Genomic DNA, 25,808 nt, shown 5'->3' on the forward strand with positions numbered 1-25,808 from the left:
TAAAATACTTCGGCCAATGTATTGCTAGAGATTAGCATGTCAATCGGTTAATGTAACTCCACGACTACGATGCTGAAGAAGCCATTGTATTGCTCGAGATTAGAGATTAGCATGTCAATGTGAGATGGCTCCCGCAGCAGCGGCTGTGTTAATGAGACACATTCAGCCTAGTAAACAACAAGAGCCACCACCACATCGAGGAAAAGGGAAGCAGCGGCTATGTTAGTGAGACATTTAGCCTGTTAATGTAAAGACATTTAACAAGATAATGTAACTCAGAGAGTCGGAAATAACTGTAAATATCGGCAGGTAGGATGGAAGCATCACAGCCAGTTATGACTTTACTTGGTTATTAATAACGTTCTTCCAATGATTGCTCAGTTTGTACCCATTTTCTCGGTTGAAATTGTCTGTGTTTTTGTATCTGGATGGCTTCATGAACAAATATTTGTTGATAGCCAGTGGGTTTGTATAGCACCTTCGTCTTGGAAAAATCTATTTAATGTGTGCCCACAGCGTTAAAACAATGATCAGCTACGGCAGAGGTATTAATCCTACCGTGTTTCAGATCCGCCTTGTGTTCACGAACACGGTCTGAGACATGTCGCTTGGTTTCTCCAATGTAACTACTGCGGCAGGTACAACTTAGTTTGTAGACACAGGAGTATTGCATGTCAGGGATCACATCCTTCACAGATGAGATCAGATCACGAATTTTATGTACTGTGTTGAATCGAACCTGGATCTTGTGTTTGCTCATGATTTTGGAAATGTTTTGGTGACCCCTGCTATGTATGGCAAGGTGATGGTTTTGATTGGGGCCTCAGGTGGTTCTCTTCCAACGGTTGGGGTGACAGCTTTACGGATTGTGCAATCCGAATATCCATTCATCTTGAGGGCTTGGTGTACGTGATCCAGTTCACTGGCTAGGTGGTGATGGTCAGAAAAGCAAGGAGCCCTGTGTTGTAGAGATTTGATGAGGGAATTCTTCTGGTCTGGATGGTGGTGGGAGTCAGGTTTTAGATAGGCATCCGTGTGGGTGGCTTTCCTGTAGACAGTGTCCTAATGAGCCATCTGGTCTCTTTTCGATTAAAACATCCAAGAATGGTAACTTGCCATCCTTTTCCACCTCCATGGTGAATTTGATGGCTGGGTGTATGGAAATGCTGTGGTTGAGGAATTGGTTCAGAGCTGGAAGGCCGTGTGGCCAGATGACAAACGTGTCATCTACGCATCGCTTCCACAAGGATGGACGTAGAGTGGATGCCTGGATGGCATCTGTCTCAAACTTTTCCATGAACACATTGGCTACCACTGGAGATAAGGGAGAACCCATTGGGGTACCTTCAACTTGTTTGTATTTTATTTTATACCTACGTGACTTTACCGAAAGAACCAAAGAGTATGGATTCCTGCAGTCACGAAAGCTTCAAATCAAGATTAAAATCAAGATTGTTTATAGAATGTCCCATTCCAGGTGAAGTAAGTGTTGGTGAGGCGGTGTCTCGCCAGGGCCGGTACATCAGCATTCAGTCCTTGTTGGACCAATTCTTCCGGTATAAGTGTTAAAACAAATTGTGAAGCATCCTGCATTTTGATGCTGGCAAGGGAGGTCCCATGATGCAAACGATAGAGACTCCTCCTCTGCTGTCTGGGACCCCCGTCTCCCTGAGCAGTGGAGGCACCAGACCCGCATCTAGCCGCTCCCAGCCGGGGCCGCTACTCGTCACGCAGTAAATCCGGAGGCTGCTGCTGCTGGAGGCCGCGTGGAGGAGGAGGATCGTGAAGGCCGCGGCTGGGTGGTGCCCGGCTAGGTGCACTCTGGGGCTGCCGTGCTGTGCGAAGCGAGGTGCACTCTGAGGCTATTTGGGCGGTTCCAGGCTAGGTACAGTTTTAGGCTACTGGGAGGTGCCAGGCTAGGTGAGCTCGGAGACGAGGGCCAGTTGGGAAGCAGTCGCCATCCAGCAACAACGGAGGGCAGCAGTGCGACGCTCACAACAACGAGCAGAGCGCCAGGCGGATAAAGCGCAGGGACGGGGGCGGCACAGGTGGCGCATCTGCCATCTCAGCCAACCCATGGCACCTGGGGGGGCTGCCCCGTGATCAGCCAGCAGCGAGAGCCCTTCGACATTTGCACGCACTTTGGCATCAAGGTACACCTAGCCTGGTACAAAGCGCCGTTTATGACCGCACCGCAAATTCGGAGACGGGTGGCGGCAGGCAAACTTTTGGCGACGTCTTTGACCTTGCGGGTCTTCATCAGCAGTCGGACTTTGCCCAACAAACTCTGTCGCCTTTGTTATGGAGCCTGGGGGGCAACACTCAATGCCCTAAATTTAGATTTAAAGCTTTCGTGACTGCAGGGATTCATATTCTTGGTTCTTTCGGTAAAGTCACGTAGAAGGGAAATAATACAAATAAAACAACATTGTTTTATTGCGTGTGTACTTTCCCCCCACCCTGATCAACTTTATTGGGGCGGTCATTCGATTGTATTCACGAAAATGCCTCGATAGAGAACAAAATAACATCCACACCTCTTCTCCCTCCCCGTCAGCCAGAACTGGCAGCATTTTATCGAAGCAGGCAATATTGTTTATTTTTATTATTTCCCTTCTACGTGACTTTACCGAAAGAACCAATAATATACTCAATGCCCTCTTTATAGCTCGTCGGATTCCTCCAGATTCCTTCAGCAAGTTCTGATTCTGAACCAAATAAAGAGTCGCGGGGATTTTGCCTGCTTCGATAAAATGCTGCCCGAGTTCTGGCTGACGGGGAGGGAGAAGAGTTGTGGATGTTATTTGTTCTCTATCGAGGCCTTTTCGTGTAGGAAAGAGCTCTAGAGGCTAAGCAAGGGAGGCAAGACGGGATATGTTTAGCAAGCGAGCCAGGAGGAGGAGGAAGGAGAGTAATGGGTGTCAGGTAAAGGAAGCGCCGTTGAGAAGGGTGTATTGTATCTTCAATGCAGAGACGAGACTTGTGTGCGTTATTTAATAGTTGCCCAGTGTTCTGCGAAAGTACGTAATGATATATTTTCCCTTAGGGCTCAACTCCGTCAGTGAGCATTCTGTGGTCATTCGTTTGACACTGAGTGGACACCTAACAGTGAGTGAATACTGTGTTAAAACCTAACAATGAGTGAATACTGTGTTAAAACCTAACACTGAGTGAGTACTGTGTTAAAACCTAACACTGAGTGGACACCTAACACTGAGTGAACACTGTTAACACAACACTGTTCAAACTGAGTGATCACTATAACAATTGGGAACATGTAGATAACATGACAGCCTCTTCAGCTGCCTCAATGTCAACTAAATGCAAAGATAACCTGATTTCCAAGTTCAACCTCCTTTCCAAGAAGAAGCCAGATCCATCACGCGGCCCCCCCTACCCCACCCCTCTCTCTCTCCCCCCTTGCCTCCTCCCCCTCTCTTACCAATATAACCTCTTGCCACGGCAGCTCTCCCGCCGACTTCAGCATTTCATTGCTGTGGTTGTCCCACCTGATGAAGTTCGCTTGTGTTGCGATCGAAACGTGATTTGTTTTCTTTTATTTCTACCTACGCGACTTTACCGAAATAACAAAATAGTATGTTGACAAGATTGTTATCAATCAGAGTAACAGTCCAATTTCCGACAGCCTAAAATCGGTTCTAGCCAAAGGGTTGAATTTCGCAGTCACCCCTAAACACATCCCAGTTGATGATATCATTGCCCAGGTCGACGTAGCCCTTAAGGGTTTGGGACACATTACTGCAGACGTGGCAAGATCGGAAATCGCTGAAATCTTCAAAAACTCTAAGATAACTATTAGCAACATCAGTAAGGATGAGCGCTTTGAGATTTCTCAAAAAAGATAAATCACATCGTCATCCTCTCAGCCGACAAGGGCAATGCCAGAGTCATCATGGACAAAACCACATACAATAACAAAATTCAGGACCTACTTAATGATGGCAGCTATACCAAAATTAAAAGAGATCCGACCAACTGCCTCGTCATGAACACGAACAATATCACTGATTCGACATCTTTTTATTGAACCAACCAAGCGGTTTTCCTTGAAACCCTCGGCTGCTAGGCCACCCAGATTGTATGGCTTACCAAAAATCCGTAAAGAAGGGAAACCCCTACCGTCCTATCGTCTCCACCATTGACTCACCCACCTACAAACTAGCCCGATTTCTGTCTGACACCTTACAACCATTCACTGATAAGACCACCTCAGCTGTACTTAGCTCACTTGATATCGTTAATTAAGGATATCTCACTATCTCCAGGTAATTTGCTCATTAGTTTCGATGTGGTATCTTTGTTTACCAAAGTTCCTGTGCCTGACACCATTGCAATCATTGAAGATTTGGTCCAACAAGGACTGAATGCTGATGTACCGGCCCTGGTGAGACACTGCCTCAACCAACACTTACTTCACCTGGAATGGAACATTCTACAAAAAAGTTGAAGGTACCCCAATGGGTTCTCCGTTATCTCCAGTTGTAGCCAATGTTTTCATGGAAAAGTTTGAGACAGATGCCATCCAGGCATCCACTCTACGTCCGTCCTTGTGGAAGAGGTACAATGATGACACGTTCGTCATCTGGCCACATGGCCGACCAGCTCTGAACCAATTCCTCAACCACATCAATTCCATACACCCAGCCATCAAATTCACCATGGAGGTGGAAAAGGATGGCAAGTTACCTTCTTGGATGTTTTAATCGAAAAGAGACCAGATGGCTCAATGGGACACTGTCTACAGGAAAGCCACCCACACGGATGCCTATCTAAACCTGACTCCCACCAACATCCAGCCCAGAAGAATTCCCTCATCAAAACTCTACACCATAGAACGCGATGTATTTCTGATCATCATCACCAAGCCAGTGAACTGGAACACGTACACCAAGCTCTCAAGATGAATGGATATTCAGATTACACAATCCGTAAAGCTATCACCCCAACCAGTGGGAAAGAACCATCTGAGGACCCAATCAAAACCATCACCTTGCCATACATAGCAGGGGTCACAAAAAATATTTCCAAAATCATGAACAAACACAAGATCCAGGTTAGATTTAACACAGTACATAAAATGTGTGATCTGATCCCGTCTGTGAAGGATGTGATCCCTGACATGCAATACCCCGGCGTCTACAAACTAAGCTGTGTCTGTGGCAGTAGTTACATTAGGGAAACTAAGCGACATGTCTCGGACCGTGTTCGTGAACATAACGCAGATCGGCGACACGGTAGGACCAATACCTCGGCCGTGGCTGATCATTGTTTTAATGCGGTGGGCTCACACGAAATTGATTTATCTAAGACGAAGGTACTTTGCAAACCCACTGGCTATCAAAAAAGATTAGTTCATGAAGCCATCCATATATACAGACACAGACACAATTTCAACTGAGAAGATGGGTACAAACTAAGCAATAATTGGAAGGACGTTATTAACCAGTTTAAGTCATAACTGGCTGTGATGTTCCCACCCTGCCACCTTCTCATGTTAGTTGTTATTTTCGGCTCTCTGGGTTTTTTACATTTGTAGTGACATAGAATGGTCACTACTTTGTCGGCCTGTACGAGGGCTGGGGGCCCCAAGGGGGTGCCTGGGGGGTCACGTGCTGGAGGGATCCGGACCTTCCCAGAGGTGGGGGAAGTGAGGCGTGTCCTGGGAAGGGAGGCGTGGCCTGAAGAGAGCCAGCCACGCCGGGGCGGAGCCAGCCACGCCAAAGCAGATATAAGCGTGGTGTGAACGCAGAGCGAGGCTGTTGTACTGTACTCCAAAGTGAAGACATCATCGGTCGTCAAGTCCCGAGTCGTCGTCCTGGGCCAGGCAGGCCGTTGCCTGCCTGGTCCAGTCTGTGTCGTGTTCCAGAGTGTTAGTGAGTTGAGGAAGGTGGTCACCACCTTATGTACAGTGTTATATTACTTACCGTTTAATAAATAGTGTTGCCTCCAAGCTGCGTGTGTGTGCACCTAATTCGAACCTACTACATTTGGTGTCAGAAGTTGTGGAAATATAAATATTGCTAGGTGTTATCCTAGGGAAGTAAAATGGGCACACGAAAAAAAAGACAAAACTCATCTGGACGCCTTCGTACGACGGGGATGGTGTGACGACCATCCTTCGGACAGCCCCGGGGATGGCAGCCCCGGTGACAGAGAGAGAGAGATGGCGCTGCACGCGGAGCGGCGGGACTGGCATCGCACCGCTGCTTCGCCGCCATCGGGAACGGAGCGATGGAGCCGCGGGGAGAGGACACCGTCGTCTCTGCGGTGGCTGGCGGGGGGAGGCCCGGGCATGGGGGCCACGCGGTGGGGCCGCCAACTCGGCGGCTGATCGTGGCGCGGTTCCCGCCAAAACGCCGCTCCCGCCAACTCGAGGGCTGGTCGGGCGCGGTTCCCGCCAACTCGAGGACTGGTCGGGGCGCGGTTCCCGCCAAAACGCCGCTCCTGCTGCCGAAATGCCGCTCCCGCCGACATCAACGCCTGCAGAGGGGGAGTTCCAGCCTTCTGCTCGAGCGCGAGAGGTGGATGGGTTCGCAAGAGCAGGCCGTGTTCACCATGAAAGATTCTTCGGGCCGTTCCAGTGCTCCACCTTGCTGCCCTCCGCTATTCACAGTTTGCCAGGCGAGTCGTGACATGACAAGCACCCGGCCCCAAGAAAAATAATAATAACTTCACCCATCTTGCGTGTGCCGGGTTGCGATCGCGGGTGTTTTTTTTACTCGCTGGTTTGCGGTGCGTGTTCGTCCGGTTGTGTGCGTGATAAAGTGACGCGGCGACCATGCGGGTTTCTGCTTGTAACAGTGTTGTTGTTAATTACGGCGTCGAGATCGGTATCTTCTGGGTGTAGTTAATGATTAATTCGTTGTTGGTGTCCCGAGCTCCGTTGATATGCTGTAGGTTGCCGTGTTAACGACTCGTGTTGTTACATCGTTTTGTTGCGAAATCGACATTGTTATTGTGTATACTGTATGGAGTTTCGCTCGTGATTGTCACGTGTAACTGTAAGAAACTTTGATCGTCATTGTTGCCAATGTACAGACCGTATGGAGCTTTGCTTGAAATTGTTAACAGTGTATGGAATGTTGGGTACTTGCTTGTGATTATTTACTATGTACGGATTGTCTGGAGTATTGATTGTGTGTGTTGCCATGTGGGGACTGGATGGAGCATTGTGCCAAATGATTGACTGTACGAACTTCGTATACTGCATATACTGTATTAATCAATTCGGCGATTTTGGACGTTTGTGTCTAGTTTTTTTTTGCTCTCAAAATTCGAATGCCCTGAGTCCCATGGTTAATGTTGAAGGGGATTTTGAAATGACAGGTTCGGTTTGTTTCAAACTCACTGGTTGGTTCCTGTCCGTTGTTGCACAGATGATGTCTTTTGTGCGGGAATGCTCCTTGTGTTCTACGTGGATCGGGGGTGCGTTTCCGTTAATTGCCGTCAAATTGCGTTGCTCTCTCCACTCGGTTGGTACAGCTGCATGCTGCAATGCGAGTCTCGGAGATGATGTGTACGGATACGGGATGTGAGGTGTATTGTTGTGACCATTGAATTTTCGGGATCGTCACAAATTGTGCGTACCTGTTCGGCATTGGATCAGTTCTGTGGGGGATCATAATTCAAATTGTATGTGTTGTGATCGTGTTAAATTGCGATGGTGACATGCTGCCAGGGATTTGGAATTGTGCTGCTGGCTGTCACCTATCTTGGGGCGCAGGTCCTGACCAGGATGGCCCAGTGAGAGTTGCGTGTCTAACATGAACGTTGTGGTCCCGTCATGCTATGGCTGACGGCTTGACCTGACAGCCCGGAGATTGAAACACTCCGTGGTATGTCTAGCCTAGTGGGCTGTGCGCTCACAGGGCTCGGAGAGTGTGGTCCCGTCATGCAATGGCTGACGGCTTGACCTGACAGCCCGGAGATTGAAACACTCCGTGGTATGTCTAGCCTAGTGGGCTGTGCGCTCACAGGGCTCGGAGAGTGTGGTCCCGTCATGCAATGGCTGACGGCTTGACCTGACAGCCCGGAGATCGAGACACTCCGTGGCTTGTCTAGCCTAGTGGGCTGTGCGCTCACATGGCTCGGGGAGTGTGGTCCCGTCATGCTGTGTCTGACGGCTTGACCTGACAGCCCGGAGATCGAGACACTCTGTGGCTTGTCTAGCCTTGTGGGCTGTGCGCTCACATGGCTCGGGGAGTGTGGTCCCGTCATGCTATGGCTGACAGCTTGACCTGACGGCTCGGAGGTTGAGACCCTCCGAGGCGCGTTGAAACAGTGGGCTGGAGATTCGTAAGGTTCAGGTGGAGTTGTCCTGTTACGTTGAGACTGTATCCCTCAGTTGTTAGGGTGCATGTTGTGCAGTGAGTGAACGATGGGTCGTCTCAGCTCGGTCGGTACAGCTATATGCTGCGATGCGAGTCTTGGAGAGAGACTGGGTTAAAATCCCACCGATATGGCCGACGCGTGCTGCTGGTTGTGACGCCGCGTCGGAAAGGCGGTGGGGTGGTAACATGGAAATTCCCCCCCCCGATATGGCCGACGTGTGCTACTGGTTGTGACGCCGCGTCGGAAAGGCGGTGGGGTGGTAACATGGAAATTCCCCCGCCGATATGGCCGACGCGTGCTACTGGTTGTGACGCCACGTCGGAAAGGCGGGGGGGTGCTAACTGGTGACTGTCATTGCATGCGTGATTCTAACGGGGGTTGGGGGGGGGCTGTGCTGGAGCGTAAGTGGGTTAGCCAGTTTTCATGTATATTTGTTGTTAATTCCCCGTTTTCTGTGCGGTTCCCTTTTACCCTCGTCGATTCTGTATATATTACGTGATTGTATTTCTTATCGGTCGCCGGTCATTTATTGATGTTGCTGGTTCGGAGGCACACCTTTTCGATTTTTCACAGTTGTGTTACAGCCGGGGACGGCTGTGTGTTTATACAGGGGGGGGTGATGTAGTGACATAGAATGGTCACTACTGTGTCGGCCTGTACGAGGGCTGGGGGTGCCTGGGGGGTCACGTGCTGGAGGGATCCGGACCTTCCCAGAGGTGGGGGAAGTGAGGCGTGTCCTGGGAAGGGAGGCGTGGCCTGAAGAGAGCCAGCCACGCCGGGGCGGAGCCAGCCACGCCAAAGCAGATATAAGCGTGGTGTGAACGCAGAGCGAGGCTGTTGTACTGTACTCCAAAGTGAAGATATCATCGGTCGTCAAGTCCCGAGTCGTCGTCCTGGGCCAGGCAGGCCGTTGCCTGCCTGGTCCAGTCTGTGTCGTGTTCCAGAGTGTTAGTGAGTTGAGGAAGGTGGTCACCACCTTATGTACAGTGTTATATTACTTACCGTTTAATAAATAGTGTTGCCTCCAAGCTGCGTGTGTGTGCACCTAATTCGAACCTACTACACATTAACAGATACATTTGCTCACTAACACGGCTACCTCGCGCACCATCCTCGAGGCTGCTGCTTCATGATCTTCCATTAACATGCTAATCTCTCACATCAACATGCTCATCTCTCACATCAACATGCTAATCTCTCACATTAACATGCTCATATCTCACATTAACATGCTAATCTATTACATTAACATGCTAATCTCTCACATTAACATGCTAATCTCTCACATTAAAATGCTCATCTCTCACATCAACATGCTCATCTCTCACATTAACATAGCCACTTTGGCGCACTCGCCGTGGAGGATGCTCGGCGATCTTACATTGACATGCTAATCTTTTGGCTGGCAGCCCTTTGATTGGTGGAAAGCCCAACACCATCGCTGCGGTCGCTGCCCACCACTTGCGTTGGCATTGGCTGCTGACATTTGGGCTATGCCCATTTCAAACCTCTAGAAGCGAACCCCCCTTTTCCTGATGACGACCACTTGCGATCGAAACGTCGTAGTTTTTTGTTATTTTCTTTGTACCTATTTACGTAACTTTACCGAAAGACCCAAAGAATACTATAACAATAGGTTTTTCCCTGTCTGGCAATGAAATAGGTATCAAGATGTTAAAACACCAAACAGAATCCTTATTCAAGGAATCCTGTCTGCATTAACCACACGTACTTGTGGTGAACATGCAAACAAAAAACATGCTGTGGTCGTATATGCATTGTCTTTGAAACTGATTGGTCCACACCAGAGACAGCATTATACATCATGTTTATTATTACAGTATTGTTATTGAACTTCCATGCAGTCAGTAATTTGTTTAATAACTAATTCATCCACATCCATAATTCTTGAACTTAGTTATTTACTCATGTACTCAGAAGTCATCAATCACCAGCCATTCTGTCAGTCACAGCTAAATTGAGCCCTCTGATGGTGTTCAACTTGTGTCACCTCCGGCCTGGTCCTTGCACAGCTGTCAACCCATACCGTTTTACCCGTATTCTTGTACAGGGAAATTGAGTTTTCAGGTCCATATGGCGTACAGCCATTTCAATATGGGCTTTGTAGGACGAATGTTGAGATATCTCAGGTCACGTGGGGACCAATAAGGTCTGAATTGGTCTGTAATAAGTTAGGCACTGATAAGGGTTCACAGGTGCGTCCTTGCTGCAGATGCAATTCTGTTCAACGCACCTTTGTACACTGCCCTCCTGCGAGCCAAATGTGTCCACTGATTTGTCCCGTGGCATTAAATCTCAAGCTCAACATTAAAATAATGGTTCCATTGCACGCGACTGTGTGAGATAAGTTGGCCGTCTTCGTGACCATGCAAAAATGTAAGTGCTGTGCGGGAACAACGAAAGCAGACCGCGATAGATTCACCGACCTCGCTAATTTTAGCCAATCAAATGAAACGAGGGGCTTGTGTCAAATCATTTCTTGATCCGTGGATCTATTGGCAATGAATTGACACAGCGATTAACTCGCAAATTGCTGTGATTAACATGGTATTTTTTATTTGTATTATAAGTCTGTCTTTATATTGATTTAATGAGTTGCATACAAAACAGTGCTATTCTTATGTCCCATTGTATATTAATATTGATTACGTGAGCGATACAATTAGCCTCGAGTTACGATCCACAGGTCCATATGGACTTCCATATGGACAAAGACTGGCCCCATCGGCTGACGCCACGCCCGCTTACTTCCTTTTTTGGGCAAATCTGTGATTGGTGATTTGGTCGGGTGAACGATGTTATCGTATTGTACAGCACACGGAGGGGGTGAAGGTGAATGTGGGTGTGCACCTGGGAGTGGTAAACAGTGTTGACTGCTTACCTACTGACACAGAGACAACGTGTGTTCGCGTGTGCTCGTGTGTGTGGCAGCAGTGTCCAGGATGGAGTGGCTGGGTGCACTACTCCTGGCCGGCATTGCTGCTCTCTTGCTGGTGCAGTTGATTCGTCTGCTGCTGGCTGATGGTGACCTGACCCTCATGTGGGCTGAGCGCAGGGGCCCTGATCCAGGTACAAACACGAGTGCAAACACGTTACATAGCTCTCTTTGAGACAGCAAATGGATGTATTGGCGGTACACCGGTGCAGCGTAACACGCCAGTCCTCATAAAAAGCAACTGCGTCCGTGCAGACGCAGTTGCCGTCGATCGAACTGCCGACTCTCCAGCTGACGATGAAGCTCTTACAGACGCTGTAGAAGCCTTTGTTGATGCTCTGCCCGAGCCGTTGCTGTTGCCGTTGACTGAGCTGCTGCTGTGGACCCACCAGTTAAAGATGAGGGCCCGAACTGACGATGTGCTGTTGACCCTTGAGTGAGCTGCAGACTCGCCATCAGAATGGCCTTAAATTCAGCAGCTGCTTTCCCATTCGAATGTGTGGCACCATGAGTCACAGTCTTTTGATACCACCGTCCATCAGGGAAATGATTACGGAAATGAATCGAGAAACCGTCCAACCAAGTCTAGGGCATGAGTCATAACAGTCGTCTTCCGACTGCTTCGACATCACGAGAACTGATTTTGACGCACCATCACCACCCCGCAAGATTTTCTGACCGGGATTGTGAATTGCGGGAAAAAAAATGTTGCAAAAATGTTGCTTTTTTATACTGTGCGCTGGTGTACCACAAATACGTTCAAATACTGGGGATACAAAAGACAGAAAACACGTGTTCTGTTGTGTATTGTATGTCTGTAGATGAGTTTAATATTCAGCTTGGATTACATTTAGCACATTTAGAACAAATAGTGTTTGTACATATAAACACGTATTTCGTGAATATGGCGAAAACACCCTTTATTTGCATTTGAATCTCTCACACATCATTATCAGCCATTGTCTAAGGGGGCGAGGATAAGAGGGCCTGTCAGTATTCAATGAGGATTGGCTCTGGTTCTAGAGCTTCCATCTCATTGAGCTCACCTTCTTCATCTTCATGTTCATCTTCATGGTGGTATTGTTCAAAGGAGGAGTGCCCCACAAGCAACCACTCTGAGGCCTGGCGGTGTACAATGGGTTATTTACTGCAGCCTTGGACCCCTTTAGTTCCGAGTCGTTTAAAATATTATGTTAATAAATACATAGATTTGATTAAATAAAGTGGTTGTACTTACATGCCCTTGATTAATTTGTGTTTCGATTATTTACTTTTCAAAAAAATGTGGCATGTCTCGCACCCCAGAAAGGGCATCTCGCACCCCTATGGGGTGCGTGCACCCCAGGTTAAGAACCACTGCTCTAGGGAGAGGAAACGTCAAGAAGGAAAAGTTTACACGTCGCATGCTTCTTTGACGAACGCGTTCCGTCTGTGGGATGCAACCGTGGCTGTTGCACAAATGGAAGAAAGCAGTGAAGCCGTTGAGCCGTCGTGGTCCACCGAGTGGCACTGGAACAGGACAAAATGAATTCCATGATTTCATGGATATTAAATTATGTTGCATTATGTTAATGTTTCAGGACCATATATATGCATGCATTGGGCGTGGCTTTGTATATGTGATCGAGCAGAGGCGATATTTTAAATCTGCACGGTGATTCCTGTCACCATTTATGGATCGAAATAGCCCATAAGTGGCGTTTTATTCTTAGAAGAGCAGGACTATAACGCGCGTGCCTCGCCTTGCAGTGGATACCTTTCCCATGAGGCATCCATTGTGAAGAATTAAAGTTGTTAAAACAATCACCGGTAACCCCTGTGGATAAAGGGGGGGGGGGCAATTGAAGAGACTTCGTAAGTGAGTGATATTACACATTTGCAATGTATTTGAAAGGAAAAGCATAAACATACAAAATCAATATGACAATTAAAAAAACTATATTGTTTCTTCTGTGTGATATTGGTGTTGGTATGTGCAGCTGTGAAGCTGCGAGGTCACGTTGTGTGGGTGACCGGTGCCTCCGGTGGAATTGGCGAGGCCCTTGCTCGGGAGTTGGCGCGATGTGGCTGCCAGCTGGTGCTGTCGGCACGCCGGGAGGCGGAGCTGCAACGCGTTCGGAAGAACTGCCTGGGTGAGCCTGGTGCAGGAAATGGTTTAAGTCTGGGTTCGTACCTGGAATAGTCTGCATGTGGTCGATGGTGAAGATACTTTTCCTGACCCCGCTTTGCTTCCGTGGTGGGTTGGCCAGCCCCTAATTTGTTATTCTGTTCCCAGTGATCTTCGTGAACGATTTATATACATGAGATAATGGATATGTACATCTTAACCATCTTGGTTTTGCCTGCAATTAGTTTTGCCCTCCTATTGGCTATTTTAGGTGTAGCTTACATCTCAAAGTCTATGGTGTCTTCCCGTTTTGAATGTGTTGAGGGACAGGGACATTCCCATTGCTCTCACGTTTGTCTGTTAGAATAAAGTTAATATCCTTCCTATATTCAGAATTTGGGTTTCTCCATCTGTACATTCTAGACTCCTTATTTTTAAAAGAGGTATTAATCATCTTCATGCTGGCTGCCAACATACTATCATCAAATCATATTCTTAAATCTGTACACACACGCATGCGTAGTGTACTTTTCCGTTATATGGAATTCGGTTAACCAATTCCATTGTATGCTGTGTTAATCCACGTGTTCTTTTCGTGCGATCTTTCGTTTCTTCACAATTTGGTTTACTTTCATGTTTAAAAGAATAAGTAACATAAATGTTTTAAGCCTGTCAGAATATACCTATGCAGTCTTCTATATCCTGTGAACCTCTGCATCCATGTCTGTGGTGATGGCAAGTGACCCGGATTAACCGGTACTTTAGTTGCTTTTAGTTAATTGTTATTAAGTGTTAATTAAGTGTATTCGGTTTGAATTTCATATAATGTAATAAAAATGTAAATTTTCAAACTAGGCATTTCTTATAACCGTGTATGCTCTTCCCCCAATTAGTCCAACGATTAGAGGTTTTTACTCTACAGTAAGTCCTCGTTTAACGTGGAAGATGTGTTCCTGAAAAGTGTCAATTGAAGCAAAAACGCATTAAGCAACAAACCATGTTGTCGTAAATAATGTAACGATAAAGTTTGGCGAGTTCCGAACATACGCGCACGCATTAAGATGCAGGACAAATAACTGAGGGTACGCCGCCACATCATTGTATCATTCCGCGTAGTGTATCATTGTACCGCTCGGCCACGCAGCTCAAGAAAGTGGTTCGTCGTCGACCACTCAGAAACCGCGTTGTAACGGCGCACGTTCCGCGAAAAGTGCTCCCTCATGGAAGAACCACATTACGGCGAAAATGCGTTGCGTGGACTAACCGTTCAGCGAGAACATTCGTATTTGTAGAATGGTTAAGCAATATAAATGAAGTTGTTTTGGCTAGATACGAAGTTGTAACTCATAACTGCGAATTTTAATTAGGTTGTTCATAAGGAATGTAGATAATGCTTTAATGTTAATATCCAATGAGACTGTCCGTGAGCACGCACGTGTCCGTTCTTGTCCCATCTCCAACCACCCCACAGAGGATAGCTCATTGAAGGAAAGTGACATCCTGGTGCTGCCTATGGATGTCCTGGACTTGTCTACACACGAAGCATGTACCAAAGCTGTACTCGACCGATTTGGACGTGTAAGCAGTTTCGGTCCCCGTGTAATTTGATATTCACGACTGGCTATTATATAGGCTTCTGTTGTACAGAAGGGATTGCTTTGAAATGCCATTGTGTGCTTGTGAAATCGGTTAACAAACAATTGTGTGCACTAAAAGAAATGTTAAAACGTTGATTGGTAAACTGCATTGTACATATATTTGTATTACTTGAACAAGCATGGGGTTTTTCTCATCTATTTTTAGCTCCCCGGCCTAAACCAGTGATGGAAATTCTACATTCCTATGGCAGGGAGGGGCGACTGTTTGGATAATGTGAACTAAGATCCTGTGTTAGTGAGCCAAGGTAACATTACAGCTGCCGTATGAAGACATGGTGTTCACAATCCATGTCCCCCACGTCCCAAGATTCCCAATCCCCATGGCAATTCACTTGACCACCAAGGCCACTACGATGAGCTTGGTGTGAGTGTAATCACTCCTCTCAACGTGTTGAATATCACCGTCAGCCATTGTCTATCCACTGCTGGATGAAGGCCTTCCTACGCTGTTGCCATCCCTCATGGTCCGTACTGGCTACCGTAGGCCTCACTTCTGCACATGAGCTGATCTCCTGTCTCTTCTTTCCCAGACTGGCCATCTCTTTGGGATCTCTCCTGTGGCTGCTATTCTGCCACGGGTCTCAACTGTTGGCCATCATTCAGTCTAGCAATGTGGCCTGCTCATGCCCATTTACTTTTCTTAATTGTCAATACGGTGTCACCCATTTGTGTGTGCTCACTGATCGATGCGCTCCTTTTATGATCTCTCAGTGTAATGCACTGATTGAAAATTCCAGACACATGAGCATCTTCTCTTATTCATCATAAAGGCCCTCCGACCTGCTCTTGTTCTCTTTATTTAATCATTTTGATCCTGATCACTTTGAAAACTACCCTAGATGCACATTCTACTGTATTTCCAAATTTACATTCAATGTTATTTTTTAAAAGAATATTTGTTGTACATTACTTTGTTTTTTAATCATATTTTTGTTAAGTCCCACTTCTCAGCCTTCTTTGTAAAATGCTTTCATCATTTGATGACATTCCTTTTCAGGGCTACCGTTTCAGGTAAACATTACGCCGCAAATATCCATATTTTCCCACCCCCGTTAACCCTTTTTCAACTCATCTCCATGCAGGTTGACGTTTTGGTCAATAACGCTGGACGCTCTCAGCGGTCACTCTTTGTGGACACGGACCTCTGTGTGTACCGGACACTCTTTGAACTCAACGTGCTGGCCCCTGTGTCCCTGGCACGCTGTGTTCTTCCTGGCATGATGGCACCCGGTCGTCACGGGGGCATTCTCCTTGCCGTGAGTAGCATTGCTGGGCTGGCCGGAGTGCCGCTCTCAGCCGGATATTGTGCTTCCAAGCACGCTGTGCAGGTCAGTAGCTTTGCAGAGCATCGGCATATAAAACACAAAAGTTAACAGAACTAGAAGCACTGAAAAAGTAAAAAGCAACAGTCCCATATAAGCTTAAACAAATGCTCTCATTGTACAATGTGCACAATTTATGTGAAGGTCTACATAATGTTCTTATGACACCATGGAAATACAGTGCTGTGTGCCTTGAGTTTTTTTTTTGTAAAAGATTTCCGACGTTCTTGTTATAATGTAACGTATTATCGTCTGTTGTAATACAGGTTTATTTGTGCGACTTACTCTGGTAGAATTGGGTATTTGAGACAACTTGCCTGTTTCCTCTGCAAGGCTGAAAAAAATGGCATAATGCAGTTTCTGGTATTTCAACGAATCTTTCAGAATTGCATCATAATTTATTTTGTAACACAGACAATATTTCAGATATAAATGACCGTAAATCTGAGGCACGGAGCCAGGACAATTATAGCAATGTACTGTAAGCAATTTGGAAGAACATGTGGTTGAAAACGCATTATGGATGTAATTTGGAAGAAAAGGTTGCAAAAGGACAATTATTGAACCTCTAACGAACATTCATATGCTGGTGTGTTGCACGCATTGTCCCTCTCTGTCCACACCAGGAAAATTGATGTCATCCTCAGAGGATCACTCTTTCTGCTGGCAATGACAACAATGCAAATTGCACATCCTTGGTAGTGATGTGAACACTACAATGATTTTATAAGAACCCCAAATAAATTAGTTCATTATAAAACTAAACGTAATATTTAGTCCGTAGGTTACAAAACTTCAATGATGACAAGCAAAATCAACAAAGGCCCTGAGTATCAGCGTCCTTTAAATAGGACAGGGGTGCTAAGAATCTCCGAGCTTGTGTCAAAGAACCCTTTCAAAGTAGCAACTTGGAACGTTAGAAGTTTACTTAAAGCAGGAAAACTAGCCAATGTCATACAAGAAATGGATCGACTTAAAATCAACATAATCGGTCTAAGCGAAACTAAATGGCCTGGAACAAAAAAGTTTATATCGAGTGAACACCACATCTTCTGCTCCGGAGGAGAAGAAAACACCAAACAAACATACGGTGTCTCCTTTATAGTACACAAGAAATTAGCGAATAAAGTCAACAACTTTACCCCAGTATCAGAACGAATAGCACTACTACAATTAGCAGGCAACAAAGTCAACGTGAACATTCTACAGGTGTATGCTCCAACAGCAGATAAACAAGATCATGAAATCGAATCGTTCTATGAGCAACTAACCAACACGCTGAAGCCGCTGAAGAAGCAAGACATCACTATAATCCTCGGCGACTTCAACGCCAAGGTTGGCCACGGTCGAATGCAGAACATTGTCGGAGAACACGGACTCGGAACACGGAATGAACGAGGCGACAGACTGGTTCAATTCTGCCAAGAAGAACGTTTCAGTATTGCTAACACGTGGTTCCAATTACCACCTCGACGACTGTACACGTGGACCTCGCCGCAAGACTCCGACAACAACATCGTCAGGAACCAAATCGATTATATCCTAATTAACATCAGGTTTAAGTCCAGTGTGATTACAGCAAAAACCTACCCTGGAGCCGATATATCGTCAGATCATAACCCAGTAACAGCTACAATAAGACTCAAATTGCGATCAATACAATGTACAAAGACGAGACGAGCAGACCTGGAGAAACTGAAGAACAGCGCCGATAAAAGACAAGTACAGCAACATCTCAACGATAGCATCCGCTCAATAACAACAGAAACAGCAGATGTTCAGGAGTACTGGCGCTCGTTCAAACAATGCATCACAGAAACAACAGAAGTCATGCTGGGACATCAGCCACCGAAAAAGAAACAACGATGGATGACACATTGTATTCTCGATCTAATGAGCAAACGAAGAATGTACAAAAATAACAACTTGGAGAAGTACAAACAAATGCAACAGAAGATCAGAGAAGCAATCCGACAGGCAAAAGAAAAGTGGATGGAAGAACAATGCGCCGAGATTGAAGAACTAATTAAAAAACATGACAATTTTACTCTGCACAAGAAGCTCAAAGAAGCTGGTAACATCTACAGACCAGCCCCAACAGCTACCTTGTATGCGGACAACAACCAACCAATCCTAAATAAACAGGAAAAAATGGACACCTGGACAAACTATATACACAAGCTCTATGGCGCCGCGAGAACATCTGCAGAAAAAGACCAACAGATGTCGAAAGACGCTCTACACATTTTAACATCAGAAGTAGAACATGCAATCAAAACAGCTAAGTCAGGCAAAGCGTGCGGGCCCGACACAATCCATGTAGAATTGCTCAAACTATTAGACAGTAACAACATACGACAACTGAATAATTGGTACAATCAAATATACAATGGCAATAAAATTCCATCGGACTGGCTACAATCCATCTTTGTGGCCATACCAAAGAAAGCAACAAGCCGGAAATGCGAGGACTACAGACTGATAAGCTTGATGAGCCACGTGCTGAAAGTCTTCCTGAAGGTGATCCAACAGCGCATACGCTCCACATGCGAAAATGCATTGAAAAACACACAGTTTGGCTTCTGCAAAGGACTAGGCACAAGAGAAGCAATCTTCTGTCTACAGATACTACTACAACGATGCTACGAACATCAGAAAGAAGTGTACATCTGCTTCATAGATTACGAGAAAGCCTTTGACTCAGTCGACCACGACCGACTAGCTGCTCTATTAAAACAACTGGGACTAGATAAAAACGACATCAACTTCATCATTGCTCTTTATTGGAAGCAAACAGCCCAACTCCGATATGACAACGAATTGACAGATCCAACACCAATACAAAAAGGTGTACGACAAGGCTGCCCACTTTCACCCAGTCTTTTCAACATCTACTCGGAGCAGATTTTTGATCTAACACTAGCAGATAAAAACATTGGTATTAAAGTCAATGGACAATACATCAACAACATCAGGTATGCTGACGACACTGCACTGCTGGCCGATTCGGAACAAGACCTACAACAAATCTTGGACGAGGTTGCCACAGAGAGTCAAATATGGGGCTTACGAATTAATAAAAAGAAAACAAAGGTTATGAAGGTCAGCCGAACTACAAGCGAAATAACAATCAAGCTTGGCAGCGAAAAATTGGAACAAGTACACCGATTTAAATACCTTGGTGTAATCATTGACGATCAGTTGAACCATGAAGTCGAAATCAAGAGCAGAATTGAACAAGCAAGGCAAGCATTTATTAAATGGAAAACACTCCTTGCAGACCGCAACTTGAGTACATCACTGAAACTGCGCACACTGAAATGCTACATCTGGTCAATTTTGCTGTACGGAGTAGAGACGTGGACATTGACAACAACAGCAACAAAAAGGCTTGAAGCTTTCGAGATGTGGCTGTATCGAAGAATGCTGAAAATCCCATGGACAGCCAAAACCACCAATACACAAGTTCTGCAAGATATGGGCACTGACAGGCAACTGCTGAAGACCATCATTAGCAGGAAGTGTTACTACCTAGGCCACATTGCCCGAAACGACCACAAATACCAGCTATTAAAGCAAATCCTGGAAGGAAAAATCGAAGGGAAAAAACGACCAGGACGGCCAAAAACGACATGGCTCAGTAACATCAAAACATGGCTACAATTAACAACAGCACAAACTCTACACGCCGTGCTAGACCGGGACCAATATCATCGTGAAGTCGCACACGCCGTTAGGCAGCACTAAAGAAGAAGAAGAAGAAGGTTACAAAAAGTATCGTGGGCAGACTAAAGCCCATGGCTCTCAGGCTTTGAGAATAAGAAAGACCTTTTCTGCATATTGCTCAAAGATAATTATTGAATGAGTCAAACATATATGTTCCATAACTATGTTGTCTGATATTGATGCATTGCTTATCTTCCTCGCCTGGTATACAGGAGGTCGTGGGTTCGATCCCGACCCTGACACCTGTATATTTGGAGTTTGCATGCTCTCCCCGTGGTCGCGTGGATTTTTTTTACGGATCCTCTGGTTTTTCCCTCCACAATTAGAAACATGCATTTAGATAATTTGGCTGCTATACATTATCAAATAAACCATTTCATTGAGATATTCTTCATTGAGCTATCATTTGTGGCCAGGTCGCTTCTGAAAAACAACTAATAGCTAAGTGGGCTTTACCAAGTAAAATAAAAATAGTTTAATTGTTTATTTATTTGTGATTTGCTTACCTTTCCCTTACTTTGCACTCCAATCATCGGTTTGTTGTTGTCACTTTCTGACCTGCTCCTCCCTGCTGGACATCTGTGAGAAGGAGCATCATAGCTCATCGGATTTATCCAGGATAAATAAAGATTCTGATTCTGGTGTGATTGTCATCTCTGCTCTCAGGGTGCGTTTAATGCTCTACGCTCGGAGCTGGACGAGTACCCACACATCACGGTCAGCACGGTGTGCCCTGGGCCCGTCCAGTCCCACATCATCAGCAATGCCTTTTCTGGAAAGGGTGACGAGGTCAGTAGACACACACCCTAGTGATTAAAGGTGATGGCTATGATATGATTTTACCTCAATCATCTATTTGTGTTTAATAATTATATATATTTCCGTTTTTTAGTGTTTTTTTTACTTATAGTTAAATATTACCCTGACCTCATATATAAAATACAAGGGCGTTTCAAGGGTGTAAAATACTTACTTAATAATTATGTAACCTATATCAATGTGTTTTTTGGTAAAATTTCCATTGGGAATGTGGAATTAATATTTTTGCCAGGAGACGGCAGATGTATCACATCATAAAATATGGTAGTGCTCTGCACATTAGAAGAGCTGTGAGCTGTTAATTGTTTGCACCCTCTTAACGACACTCGGGATGTTTTTTTTGTTCTACAATGTGTTGGCAGCGCTATTTCAATCTAATTTTAATGCACTCAATATTATAAAATGTTAATGTGGCACACCTTTTTTTCTGCGTAGGCTGTGGGTGAGCAAAAAGATCAAACTTATAAAATGTCCGCCGAGCGATGTGCACGCCTCATCGCCGTGAGCCTGGCCGCCCGCCTCCCTGAGGCTTGGATAGCCCAGCAGCCGTACCTGTCTGCAGCTTACCTGTGGCAGTACACGCCCACCCTGGCGTGGCGCCTCACTGCCAAAATTGGACGTCGTCGCATCTCCAACTTTCGCAATGGGCTGGTAAGGTCTACTACCTTCATTGTGATTGCACTAACGTGATTATCCAATTGGGTGACACACAGCAGCAACATCGCCCCCTCCTGCAAAAACTCGGCAGGATCCTCCTGCAAAAACAGTAGTTAATCTGACCTATCATCATTCACATTTTTCATATCGTTTAGGGGTGACACATGGACTGCCAACATTTTTAAGGAACCAGCTTCATGCGAATCCCTCAGAATAACAAACCTCAGGGGACCTGCCAGTACACAGCTCAATGCTAAACATGACCAGTAATTGCACAACCAGGCACTGTCCCGTGCGATCAGAAGACGCAAGCCGTCCATGTGTCGTCACTGATACGCAGATACAAGTAGAAAAACACCCAGAGCACCGTGTGTGACGGCTCACGGATTTACACGCACCTCCACCAATCTGGCTCACATTGGAGAAACTGGTGAACGCATGCGTGGCCTCGGCTTTCATTTATGATGGGGGTGGGGGGGAATGAAGCCAGAAAAGGGACAGAAGGCCACCAACATCATGTTGAAACTGAATACTGTTCACCCGGCAGGGCCGAATTAATGCCTCACATCCACTTAGAGCGTCACTTTGTTATTGTGTGCTGGACAAACCATATCTCTATCTAGTTTCATTTTATTTATTTTACGTGTCATAGTTCTCCATATTTTATTTCCCAGGCTTCTCTGCTTTAGATGTAACCGTGTTGAACAGCACGTTCAGATTTTTGTGTCTGGTCTTTTTTTGGCTGTGCTTGTGCAAGCTTCTGGCTCATCAGCAATACATTTTCCTCAGAAATGCATGCCAATTAAATTCCTTTTATTTTAATTGTAATTGGGCACCGTAATGTACTGCCAAGGAGGCTGTGCCTCGTTTGTCCTCACAATAACCTTCCCACCATGCATTGTTCCAGCAACATTTTATAATTTAGCTTTCAATATAAATGAGTTTATTTAGTACAGTGATACCTCGGTTCACGAACTTAATTCGTGAACTGACTCTGGTCGCGAACCGAATTGGTCGTGAACCGAGGCACATTTTCCCATAGGGTTCAATGTAAATCTGGTTAATCAGTTCTGACCTTTTTTTTTGGTTTTTGAAGCACAAAAATATGAAACAAATTACAATACACATTAGTACTGTACAGTATAGTAATGTATAAATAGAGAACACTAACCTTGCTTGAGATGACTTCAGTAAGCACTCAAACGGGTGAACTGTACAATACAGTAAGTACAGTATTGTACAGTACAGTACTGTATGTGCTAAAAAGCAGACCAAAAAGCAAAAAGTCACTGAAAGTGTCTTCACAGTACTCACAGTACTTCTTTCTGTGTCTCTTCTTCTCTCCACGATCTTCCTACAAAAAGTCACGACCATGTGACAGCCTGGAAATAGCATTAAAATGGCCGCGGCTCCTGTTCGTGAACCGAAGCGGAGTTCGTGAACCGGAGCATATTTTTATGAACTTTTCTGTTCGTGAACCGAAGCGGAGTTTGTGAACCGGAGCATATTTTTATGAACTTTTCTGTTCGTGAACCGAAGCGGAGTTCGTGAACCGGAGCATATTTTTATGAACTTTTCTGTTCGTGAACCGAAGCGGAGTTTGTGAACCGGAGCATATTTTTATGAACTTTTCTGTTCGTGAACCGAAGCGGAGTTCGTGAACCGGAGCATATTTTTATGAACTTTTCTGTTCGTGAACCGAAGCGGAGTTTGTGAACCGGAGCATATTTTTATGAACTTTTCTGTTCGTGAACCGAAGCGGAGTTCGTGAACCGGAGCATATTTTTATGAACTTTTCTGTTCGTGAACCGAAGCGGAGTTTGTGAACCGGAGCATATTTTTATGAACTTTTCTGTTCGTGAACCGAAGCGGAGTTCGTGAACCGGAGCATATTTTTATGAACTTTTCTGTTCGTGAACCGAAGCGGAGTTTGTGAACCGGAGCATATTTTTATGAACTTTTCTGTTCGTGAACCGAAGCGGAGTTCGTGAACCGGAGCATATTTTTATGAACTTTTCTGTTCGTGAACCGAAGCGGAGTTCGTGAACCGGAGCATATTTTTATGAACTTTTCTGTTCGTGAACCGAAGCGGAGTTCGTGAACCGGAGCATATTTTTATGAACTTTTCTGTTCGTGAACCGAAGCGGAGTTTGTGAACCGGAGCATATTTTTATGAACTTTTCTGTTCGTGAACCGAAGCGGAGTTCGTGAACCGGAGCATATTTTTATGAACTTTTCTGTTCGTGAACCGAGTTGTTCGTGAACAGAAGCGTTCGTGAACCGAGGTATCACTGTAATATGTTTGATTATTCAGGGGTTTGTCTAGTACTCAACACTATTCAATAACTGTCTATATGCCTATTTCAAACTGGTCATCAAAAAACATATTTACAATTTAATTCTCCTCAGGCCCCATGTTGTTAAGTGCATAACGCACATTAACGATCTCTCTCTGGCCTCTGTTAATGTGCTCTGAAGAAGGACCATTGCCACAAACATTGGCGATTATATATTTTCTCTTTTAAGGCCACGGTGTTGTTGATGAGTGTTGAGGGTTTTTTTCACAGTTACTACAGCTTGTTTTGAGTTCTAGAAAGTCATTAATAGGCTTGTTTGGCTATCTTTTCAGGATGCTGACGTTTCCTACTTTGGCTCAAAGGCCATGAAGAAGGATAAAGTCTCCTAAAGCTATACTCTTGTTGCTTCTCACGTCAAACAACTTGCTGAGGCATACACAACAATCATCTGTGCTGCCGCTAACTCAGAGCTTGGCTGCCAGGGATCGCCATCTTTTCACATTGTCCACTGCTCCAACATTCTTATATGTTGAGGCCATTTCAGTCCTACGTATTATCAATCTGCCTCTTAGTCACCATTTTTCCTCCACCTCCCATGAACACGGTTGTCTACGTATGGTACGAAAGAAGTTCAGCATACATCGGTACATATTGCTCATTCCATTGGTCTTTCTGTTAGGTTATTCTGCAACTGTGCTGCTCAACGCCACACTCAAATTATTTTCTAAAAAATCCACTCCTGCTATTATTCATGAATCTCCCCCCCAATATGTGTTATTCACATCATCTCAACATCTCTTTCTTGATCCAGCAGAGGCCATTACATTTTAGACCTTTGTTATTCTTACCATTGTCAATTCATTCAGCCAGTGTCTTATTCTCCAAATGTTACCTATGTACCAATACACAGGTGTACCAATACATCCGTTTAAACAGATAGCATGATGTAACAATGTCTTGATTAGAACTGATAGAAAATTATGGAACATAAATTAGTAGGTGAGAGTGGTGTAAAACAACGTAATTAAAACTGCTATGATGATTTAACAATGTCTTGATTAGAACTGTCGGAATAATGAAACAACACACACATTATACATGTTACACTCATGTAAAAATGCATCCACTGCCAATGTTAAAATAATATCACGTCTTCATCAGAACTTATGGAATTGGGTATCAATTCGCTTAGAATGGATATAATTATGTAAATCATAATGTATATCAACTGTAAAAATCATGTAAGAATGCCATAATGAGAACTGTGAGAATGAAGTAATTTTGCCTGAATTGTAACTGCAACATGCAACAAAAAAAACCTTAATTACAATTATCTGTGTCTCTGCGCGAATCTCTGTGAGTCTGAGTCTGTGCGTGAGTTTGTCTTGCTGAGCGTCACCGTGTGCTTGTATATTTGTGATAGCCTGTGTATCTGTGATATTGTGTCTGTGTGTATCTGTGATATTGTATCTGTGTGTATTTGTGATATTGTGTCTGTGTGTATCTGTGATATTGTGTCTGTGTGTATCTGTGATACTGTGTCTGTGTGTATCTGTGATATTGTGTCTGTGTGTATCTGTGATATTGTGTCTGTGTGTATTTGTGATATTGTGTCTGTGTGTATCTGTGATATTGTGTCTGTGTGTATCTGTGATATTGTGTATGTGTGTATTTGTGATATTGTGTCTGTGTGTATATGTGAGATTGTGTCTGTGTGGATCTGTGATATTGTGTCTGTGTGTATTTGTGATATTGTGTCTGTGTGTATCTGTGATATTGTGTCTGTGTATCTGTGATATTGTGTCTGTGTGTATATGTGAGATTGTGTCTGTGTGGATCTGTGATATTGTGTCTGTGTGGATCTGTGATATTGTGTCTTGTGTGTATCTGTGAGATTGTGTCTGTGTATCTGTG

General features: G+C 45.0%; 1 protein-coding gene across 13 annotated transcripts; it reads left to right on the forward strand.

Annotated features, from left to right (window-relative positions):
• Nucleotides 1-1,701: 1,701 nt before the first annotated feature.
• DHRS7 (dehydrogenase/reductase 7) lies at nt 1,702-25,199 on the forward strand. Of its 13 annotated transcripts, none has more exons than XM_078875889.1 (9): nt 1,702-2,153; nt 3,047-3,108; nt 11,305-11,442; nt 13,288-13,440; nt 14,887-14,993; nt 16,156-16,401; nt 20,788-20,910; nt 21,376-21,591; nt 24,227-25,199. In XM_078875889.1, the coding sequence occupies exons 3-9, from the start codon at nt 11,316-11,318 to the stop codon at nt 24,281-24,283; spliced, it is 1,029 nt and encodes a 342-aa protein (XP_078732015.1). In that variant the 5' UTR covers nt 1,702-2,153; nt 3,047-3,108; nt 11,305-11,315; the 3' UTR covers nt 24,284-25,199. The 13 variants fall into 13 exon arrangements, with proteins under 13 accessions (XP_078732015.1, XP_078732020.1, XP_078732012.1 ...); XM_078875894.1 differs by having other exon boundaries at nt 1,702-1,849; nt 3,063-3,108; XM_078875886.1 differs by having other exon boundaries at nt 1,702-1,849; nt 3,063-3,108; nt 11,308-11,442.
• The last annotated feature ends 609 nt before the right edge of the window (nt 25,200-25,808 follow it).

Source organism: Lampetra fluviatilis, chromosome 42 (assembly GCF_964198595.1).
Source record: "Lampetra fluviatilis chromosome 42, kcLamFluv1.1, whole genome shotgun sequence".
Lineage (NCBI taxonomy): Eukaryota > Metazoa > Chordata > Hyperoartia > Petromyzontiformes > Petromyzontidae > Lampetra > Lampetra fluviatilis.